The sequence below is a fragment of the Tupaia chinensis genome, unplaced genomic scaffold (genome assembly GCF_000334495.1).
Source record: "Tupaia chinensis unplaced genomic scaffold, TupChi_1.0 Scaffold146828_1, whole genome shotgun sequence".
NCBI classification, from domain to species: domain Eukaryota; kingdom Metazoa; phylum Chordata; class Mammalia; order Scandentia; family Tupaiidae; genus Tupaia; species Tupaia belangeri.
In genome coordinates, this window is record NW_006206682.1 from 1,840,792 (window position 1) to 1,850,706 (window position 9,915).

Here is a 9,915-nt window from a genome sequence, read left to right on the forward strand (position 1 = left end):
AGTGTGTATATAATTACTGGAGAAAGAGAGAGAGAAAGGGAAAGCAAGAAAGTATCTCCCCACCATGGGGAATGGTCATGCTGCCATCCCTTCTACCTCATTTCTCTGTGCTTTTGGGATTTTGAGTATGTGCACACATGCATCTAATGTGTTTTTTAAGCTTCCTACTCTAGGATTCAAACTGCCACAGTTGCCCACGTGGTATCCAATCATGCCATGGCTGGTCTTAAAAGCTGTTTTAATTGGCACAGAATAATTATACATATTTATGGGGTAGAATGTAATTTTTTTTTAAATATATTTTTGCCATAGGGCACATGTACTCTCCAGAGAGAGACAAAAAGAGGGAAAGTGAGAAATTACTCCCCAGGAGAGATGTCCACATTGTAATCACCTCTCCTCTATTCTCCTCCTGGAATTTTTGGCACACATGCACACGTATCCTGCGTGACTTTCAAGCCACCAGGCCCAGGCCTCTAATTTGGCTGGTCGTGTGGGAGTCCTGCTCCTTAACCACTACACCTGGGCTCCAGTGTTTTTTTTTTTTCAGTACATGAATATAATATGTAATACTCAGAAAGGATCATTAGCATATCTTTTTAAATATTTATCATTACTTTGTATTATGAACATTTAGAATCCTCTCTCCTAGGTATTTTGACATATACAGTAAATTATTGATAACCATAGTTACCATGTTGTGCTATGGAACAATAGAGCTTATTCCTTTCATCTGATTGTAATTTTGTATTTATTAACCAACATCCCCTTTTCTTGCCCCCCCCCCAATTCTCCTCACTTTCTAGTAACTTCTGTCAGGATATACCACTTCTGATTTCCTCTTCTTTTATAGCCAAAGTTCATTTTTTCTGTTTCTCTTTAAGGTACGGATCCCCACATGTCATGACAAGCCTGGGACAACTCAAATAGCACAGTTAACTCAGCAGGTAATGTGGGGCTCTGGTAGGATTATCCAGATATATTTCTGAATATTACTGAAATAACTCATTGAATGATGTTTAGTGAATTGATACATTTTCTTAGTTTTTTTTTTTTCTTGTCATTTCTTCAATAAACAATGTAAAGCTAGAATTCATATATATTATGAGTACAGGAGAAAGTTAGTATTTTTTCCAAAAAGGTTTAATTCTGACAAAACCACTTATTTTGTTTTTTAAAAAGAATTATTTTATTTAATAATTTATAATAATTATTTATAATAATTATTATTTTCCAGTGTGATCAGACAGAGAGAGGGAAAGTGAGAAAGCAAGCCATCAGGTCTAGGACTTGAACCATGGTCAGCCACATGAGAGTCCAGTGCCTTTGTTTTTTGTTGTTGTTGTTATTGTTGTTTTAGCTATAAGGCACGTGCACTCACCAGAAAGATAGAGACAGACAGAGAAACAGAAAGCGAGAAATCACCCCCCAGGGGGGAGGGCCACACTGCAATCCCTTCTCCTCTATTCATCTTGGGAGAGTCCAGCACCTTTAACCACCATGCCACCTGCCAGCCCCAAAACTGCTTATTTTAGAAGAGCAGCCAGGAGACTTCTGATTTTAAGAGATGTAGTCAAAAAGATTCTGTAGTTAAGACTGCCTTAAATTTTTCCAAAAGCAACATCTGGTCATGGGTGGGGTTAAATTTGTACTTGAAATGTCTTAACTGGTGTATAAGCTCTTCCATTTTCCTTTGAACTGAATAAAAACAGAAAGCAGTAAGAAGACTCATTTTACCTGTTCCGTATATGATCTAATATTAATGGTAGTATTATATACACTTGAGAATTAATCTCATATCTGACTACTGGATTGATGCTTTCTCGTGGAGTCTGTGTTCCTCATCTTCTGTTGTGTTAAGACTGTAGTCTCTGGCTGCTCCTGAAGAAAGAGATCTTAAGATAGATAGGGCATCATGGCTTATTGGTCATGAGGTAGACAGACATGAGGAATCTGCAAACTGTTCATGGAAATGCATGTTATAAAAAAACTATGCATGGATTTAAAATTTTTGTACCAAAGAAACTTATACTTTGATTTCATTTTCCATGAATTTTTTTTGAAGAACCTTATATTTTAAAAGTCAGTTTCTGCAAACATTTGGTGATGTTTTTCCTATTACGTTTCTATCTCTTAGGCGGACACACCTATATCTGTTGTTTTGCCTACTGTTCATGAGGTGGATCTTTTCAGGTAAAAAAAAAAAAAATTAATTTTAACTGCCTTTTTCTTCATGTTGTGATGTTGTTGATGTATTTAGAAAATGGATATTCAGGGCCAGCTGGTAGCATGGTGGTTGGGGCAGCTGGATCCTACATGGCAGACAGTGGTTCAAATCCTAGACCCAGTGGTTTGAAAAAGCATAGAAGGGCTTTGCATTCCCAAAATCCCAAGAGGAGACTAAGGGAGAAGGGATTGCAGTGTGGCCATTCTACTGACTGGGAATGAGGAGAGGTGGTACTTTCTCACTTTCCCTCCCTGTCTCTGTCTCTCTTCAGCAAGAGCATGTGGCCTACTGGAAGTATTTTTCTTTTTTTAAAGTTTTTTTTTCTTAGTTTATTAATTTTTAATTTGACCAGAGGAATTTTATTTATTATTATTGTTCTTTAATTTGACTAGAGAGAGAGAGAGTGAGAAAGCAATCTGCCAGGCCTAGGACTTAAACTATGGTCAGCTATATGAGAGTCCAGTGCCTTAACCACTACACCACCTACCAGCCCCTGAAAAAAATTTTTTTAAGTGAATATTCTTACACAGGATGTAGAAAACATTGAAGAAAAATCATTATTATATTTTACATGCTGTAAATAAGTGGTTCATCCCTGACTGCATGTTATTAGCTTTGACAACTAGAAAAATTTGAATATGGATGAGGTATATTACCTGATAAAAAACAATTTTAAAATTATGTATGATATAGTGTAATGATGTAAGAAAATACACTTGTTTAGTTTTGTTTGCCAGAGGTTACATGCACTTGCCAGAGAAAGAGAAAGAGGAAAAAAACACTCCCAGTGGGACGTGGTCACACTGTAATCCCTTCTCTTCCATTTCCCTATACTGTCAGGATTTGGGGCATGCAGACATATACACCTGGCCTGTTTATCAGGCTTCCAGGAGAAAGATTCACACCACATGGTCTGCCATATGGGATCTAACTTATATAACTACCATGTGTTGGGGCCATCTCAAATATACACTTTTTTTAAAAAAAATATTTATCATTGAGACCAGCAGATGTCATAATGGCTACATCACTGGACTCCCATGTAGTCAACCATGATTTGAGCCACAGACCCGGTGGCTTAAACTCAAGCCAGGTACATGTGCGTGTGTTCCTAAGATCCCGAGAGGAGAATGGAGGAGAAGGGGTTGTGTTGTGGCCATCCCTCCTGGGGAGGTGGGGTGATTTCTTGCTTTATGTCTCTCTGTCTTTCTGGCGAGCGCATGTGCCCTATAGCAAAAAACCTCTCCAAAAAATTTTTTTTTAAATTTATTATCATTATTACTTTAATTTGCAACAGGGCATGCTCACTCACCAGAGAGAGACAAGGGGAAAGTAAGAAAGCAAGCTGCCAGCTCTGGGACTTGAACCACAGTTGGCCATGTGGGAGTCCAGTACCTTAATTGCCACACTACCTGCATGGTTTTCTGTTTTTAAGGCATGCCTTTTAAATTATTTGTGGTAAAATGTCACGACATTTGTGTTTTATTTTAAAATACTTAAGGGGCCTGCTAAGAATCCAGTTAATGCTGGATTCGCACATGATCAACTGCTGTTTGAGTCCTGTATCCAGCGGCTTGAAAATCACACCAGGCATGTGTGCGTGTGTGCCCAAAATCCTGAGGGAAGAATGGAGAAGGGGCTGTTGCATAATTTTGAAGCCACCGGGTCTGAGACTCGAACTATGCAGCCAACCATGTGGCTTATAGCACCTTACCCTCCACACTACCTGCTGGCCCTGTTTTCATCATTTTTAAATATCAAAAAGTAATTGCTCTGGGGCCAGCACATGACATGATGGTTAGGTGCTGGGCTCCACATGGTTGACCATGGTTTGAGTTTCAAATCTTGCAGCTTTAAAGTCATGCTAGCTGCATGTGCATGCATGCATATACTCACAGGAGAAGAATGGAGAAAAAGGCATTATGGTGAGGTGATTTCTAACCATCCCTCTCCCTGTCTCTTTCTGGCGAGTGCATGAGCCCTGTAACAAAACCCTAAAAAACAGTATTGGCTTTTACATAAAGTGCATCTAAGAAATGCTCTTTGGAAAAGTGTTTTGGCTTGTTTCCTTCAAAACATTTAGAATATGTGACTCAAGTATGATGATGCACCACCACCCAGGGAGCTGGAGCCAAGTGGGATATCTATGTGTGCTTCCTGAACTGAACTGGACATGCCATCACAGCACATACTCCTACAATTCTAGCTAGCTGGGAAGCTGGAGCAGGAGGATAGGCATGCACCAGACCCTGTCAGAAACAAACAAACAAACAAAACAAACAAAAACAAAAAAAGCCTCAGGTTGTCCCGTGGCCTGGTATTAAGGGAACTAGATCCCACATGGCCAGCTATACCATTCTAATCTCAGCCCCAGCAGCTTGAACAACATGCTGGGCAAATATGCTTGCATGCCCAGAATTCCAACAGAAGGGTTTGCAGCATGACCATACCTCATTGGGGGGTTCCGTCTCCCTTTCTCTCTCTGTTTTCCTGTTTCTCTCTGGTGAGCACATATGTCCTGTCCAAAAAATAATAATAAGTCTCTCTCTCCCCCTCCCTTTTTCTTTTCCTTCCATTAAAAATAATTTTAGAGAACTCCAAGAATAATAAAGCAATATTGATGAAATAGATTTATCATATGGTTTAACAGTTAAATAATGACACACATATTAGTTATTCTGTGTGTCACTATATTGTATTTAATATTGTAAAACTTAGAACAAATCATATTGATATATGTTGGGGCCAGTAGGTAGCCGTTAAGATATGGCCTTGTGGTTTGAGTTCCAGATACTGCAGCTTGACAATCATGCTGGGGGTGCCAGCAGGTGGCGTGGTGGTTAAAGGTGCTGGACTCCCACATGGCTGACCATGGTTTGAGTCCCAGACTTGGTGGCTTGCTTTCCTACTTTCCCTTTCTCTCACTCTGTCCCTCTTTGGTTAAAATAAAGATAAATAAATCAGTAAATAATTTAAATTAAATAATTCTTAAAAAAGAAAAGAAAGAAAGAAAGAAAATCATGCTGGGTGTGTGCTTGTGTGTGTGCGTCTGCATGCCCAAAATCCCAAGAGGGGAATGGATGAAGAGGGACTGCAGCATGACCACAACCCCCTGGAGGGTGATGTCTCACTTTCTTTCTCTCTGGAAAGCACATGCCCCCCATAGCAAAAATCTCTCTCTCTCAAAAAAGAGGGGCACATATGCATCTATGTATCACCATATTCTAAATAAATTTGTGTATCGGATCAAGATATATATTGTAGAGGCCAACAGGTGGCGTGGCGGTTAAGACACTAGCCCATATGGCCAACTCAATGATTTAAATTCCAGACTCAGCAGCTTGAAAAATATGTCTGGGTGCATGAGCATGGGTGCTCAAAATCTAAGAGGAGAATAGAGGGATTGCAGCATGACCATCCCCCTGTGGGAGTGGTTTCTCACTTTCCCTCTCTGTCTCTCCTTTTAGTGAGCACATGTACCCTATGGCACAGAAATGAAAAATTGTAGAAAGTAATTTGTGTCAACATGAAGTTTTTAGAATGATTCTGTAGGAATTGAAGGAACAGGATTGGATAAATAACAAAATATTTCTATTGGACAAAACCCTTTTAGGTGTTTCTGCCCAGTTTTCCTTCACAGTCAGATGCTTTGGGAGCTGGTACTGTTGGGGGAGCCCCTTGTGGTCATGGCACCATCACCATCAGAGTCGTCAGAAACCGTATTGGCACTTGTCAAGTGAGTCTATTTAGTTCCTGATGGTGACATTTATAGCACTTTCCCATCTTCAATATTTTTGTCACGAGTTATTGCATCGATCCATACAATAGCCCTGTCATAAGGTAGTTCTTATTATAATAGTAGTATTTTCTAGGTGAGAGAATTGAACCAGACTAGGAGGCCTGGAACCCTGGTTTCGTTGTTCTGAGTGACCAGCATATTCATTCATTTACATGAAGCTGGCACTTGTTAAACTTAGTTGTGGGAATGGGTCAGTGTTTAAAGTTACGGAGCTAGCGAATGGTAGAGTCAGAATTTCACTCCATTTTCTGTTCCAAGCTTAATGTTCTTTCAGTATGCCATTCTACCTTATATATTTCCATTTGTTTTTCTAGTTCCCTGAAATGAGCTTATTAGTTATTGAAATACATTACCCCACTGGATGTATTTTGTTTCTGTGGGTATTGCATAGTTAGGGAGTAGGGCCTTTAATTTCCATATCCTTTGTTTTACGGGGTCTTCTTACTCCACAGCTGTATTTCTCCATTAAAGTACTTCAGTGATTTCCGACCTTATTTCACTATTCACGATAGTGAATTCAAAGAATATACTACCCGAACTCAAGCTCCGTGAGTAAACAGAATACCTTTTATTGACCAGGTATTACCTTTATAACCAAAATTATGTAGAATTATTTTTGGTAATAAATGTTTAACTTAAATTTCAAATTTATAGGCAGATTAATTTTATAAAAGAAAGTTTGAAGAGCTACTGGTAATAATTCCAGATTTCAAGAGTTAATATCTTATTTTTTTTGAATGATTTTATTTATAATGGAAGCTATTAGATCTCGGAAGGTCATGACATATTTTTGTATGTTTTCCTATGCAAAAATGCAACGTGACTTTCCTGACGACACAATATATTGTTAATAGCCCTTAGACTATCCTTTCAATTCTGTCTTTCCATGTGAAGAAATGTTCCCAGTTTGTAAGAGGGAAACGAAAATCTTATCCTTTGCCTTTTGTTTGCTGCTCTATTTTTCACGTTCTTTTCATAGCTAAGTTTCTAGACTAGCAAAAAAACCTCCCATTTGCTATCTTTACCTCTTGATTTTCTAATTGCTCCTCAGTCAACTGCAGGTTTGTTGAATTTGTTTTAATAAAAATTACGAAGACCCTTTCTCAATGCCTGACCCAAATGCCATGTAATTGCCTTCTCTCTCTCTCTTTTTCTTAAAACCTTTTCTTTCTTGTAACATTTATTCTGTTGACCTTGAAAATATTTTTAATCCTGATGCCACTCCCCCCAGCTGTCTGATGATGCATCTCAATCTCCTTTGTTTTTTTTTTCTCTTCTAATTCCTTAAATGTTGGTGTTCTCCAGTACTGTGTTTTGGGTTGATAGTAGATTGGAAATTATTTCTGTACAATTTTATTTGTACCCATGGCTTCTGTCGACAAAAATATTAATAATTAATGACATTAATAGCTAATTATATTGATGATTGAAACATATCTTCCTGTCCCAGATCTCTGTGAGGTTCCAAAATCTGTATATCCAGACTTTTAGTTTCTTTTTTTAAGTGCATTGATTGCTACTATCTAAACATCTTAATGACATCTGAAACAAAACATGTTCAAACTGAATTATTTTGTTCCCTTTTTTTCCCTCTTGATCTTGTGTTTCTTCCTTTTTTTCATGACTAGCAATAGTTCTGTTTTTTTTGGTTTTTTGTTTGTTTGTTTGTTTTTTTAAGAGAGATTTTTGCTGTAGGGCCTGTGTGCTCACCAGAGAGACAGAAAATGAGAAATCACCACCACCCCCCGTCCCCGGTTGGGGATGGCCATGCCACAGTCCCTTCTCCATTCTCCTCTTGGGATTTTGGGCACACACACACACATGCCTGGCACTTGTAATGTAGCCATTACATCATCTGCTGGTCCCGATAATGGCAATAGTTTTACTTAATTATCAGAATTAATTGTCATAAATCTACAATTCTAAACATGCCCACATCAAACTTTACCAAATTCTGTCAATTCAGCATCCTAAAGTATCTCCCATACGTTTGTTATCTTCCTTTGAGAGCTCCTTTCCCAGTCTTAACTCTCTGCCATCTTTCTCAAATCCACTGTTGCTTTTTCCCCAACACGTCTCCTCCTCTTAGGGTATCTTCCAGGTTTCCCCCATAGTGACCTTTCTGATAAGCACATTTCCGTTCACGTGGCATTCCTCTACCTGGTTCTTTAGTAGCCTCCACTGCCTGTAAGAAGCATCTGAACTTGTTAGTGTACTAATGTGGTACAGAATGATCTGGGCAGCACCTGCCCGTCGACGTTCATTTTGACTATTGATCCTTCCTGCTTTGTGCTCCAGGAATGCTGGCCTGCGTGTAGCTCTACAAGCAGACCACGATCTTGTGCCGTTGCTTTGCACTTTCTGTTTGTTCCCCTGCAGCACGCGTACCCTGATTCACTTGGCAAAAAAACTCCCACTCATCTTTCATGTCTTCATGTAAATGTCATCTCTTTGCCAAGGCTGTTCTTGAGTTCCCTCGTGGACAGGTTCTTTGTAATGATTGTGCATTTTAAATCACCTTCACTGTCCTCTCCTTTCTGGCATTATAATTGGGTTATATGCCCTTCTGCCTTTCCTGTGTGCTGTTGGAAAGAACACGATTTTCATTTTTATATGCCTAGTGACAACCATGGCACCCAGCCTGCAGTTGATATGTCATAATGTGCTAAATAAAGGAGAAGTTGATGTATCGTTCATTCTCTTTGGAGTAAATTACTGTAAACTATTCTTCACTGATTGAGCATTCACCTTTTACTTACATGGTTTTGTTTTGTTTTTACATAGGCCCTCCGTCATATTAGGAGTAACCAACCCTTTCTTTGCTAAAACACTCCAGCACTGGCCACACATTATTCGAATAGGAGACCTTAAACCTGCAGGTAAACTATGTACTTGGTGTTCTCTTTTTAATGTGGAATATGACTGAGCAAGTTTATTTCATTCCCTTTGTTTTTGTTCCTTGATTACTTTTTATGTTGTTGGCAACTTTCTTTGAGGCAAACTAAATAAGGACCTTTGGAGAAATGGTTAACTTTCCACTGAAATATGTAGTTGATGTGTGTAAGCAATTATGTCTTCCTACCGAAAAATGTCCTTATACTGTTAGAAACATTGAGTGAATTATAACAGAATGAAACCTCAGACCTGAGCTGAAGATACACACTTTCACCACCTGGTGGCAAAAAGTGTTCTTTCTGTCTGTCTATCTATCCATCTGTTTATTTTTTGCTGTAGGCACATGCATTTGCTAGAGACAGAGAGAAAGAGAAAAAGCCATACCCCCAGGGGATATGGCCACACTGCAGTCCCTTCTTCTCTCAGGAATTTGGACACTACACACTGCTCCCGGTGTTTGTTTTTTGTTTAAGAAGTTTTTGCCTTAGGGTATGTGTGCTCACTGGAGAGAGAGACAGAGACAGAGACAGTGAGAGGGCAAGTACAAAATCACCCAATGGGGGGGGATGATCATGCTGTAATTCCTTCTCCATCCTAATCCTGGGATCCTAGGCAGGCACACACATGTGCCCAGCATGTGTTTCAAGCCACTGGGTCTAAGACTAGAACTGTGGTCGGCCATGTGGGAGTCTAGCGACATAACCACTACGCCACATGTTGGCTCCCCTGATGTATTATTCATGCTGCCAGGTCCAGAACTTGAACCACACAGTCAGCCGTGTAGCCTTCACACCATCTTCTGGCCTGCATTAAGTGTTATAAAATGCAGATTTTATCAAGTCATTTTACTCTCCATTTACTACTCCCCTTAGGCCCATGCTTTCAATCTCTCAGTTACCTTAAATGTCAGGCATCTTTATTGTTCCTTTTGATCTGACCTTTGAGTCCCTCTCTAGCTTCATCTCCTGCCTGTTTGAGCATACTTTCCATTCCT

General features: G+C 39.3%; 1 protein-coding gene across 3 annotated transcripts in view; it reads left to right on the forward strand.

The window, feature by feature from the left end:
• DENND6A (DENN domain containing 6A) overlaps window positions 1–9,915 on the forward strand; it is a gene marked incomplete at both ends in the record, with an annotated part of 33,665 nt that overhangs the window by 14,766 nt on the left and 8,984 nt on the right. For 2 of the 3 annotated variants that reach the window (XM_014584428.1, XM_014584429.1), the window contains 5 exon segments: window positions 885–947; window positions 2,138–2,193; window positions 5,841–5,963; window positions 6,479–6,574; window positions 8,811–8,905. In XM_014584428.1, coding sequence (XP_014439914.1) covers window positions 885–947; window positions 2,138–2,193; window positions 5,841–5,963; window positions 6,479–6,574; window positions 8,811–8,905 — 433 coding nt within the window. 3 annotated transcript variants of the gene reach the window in all.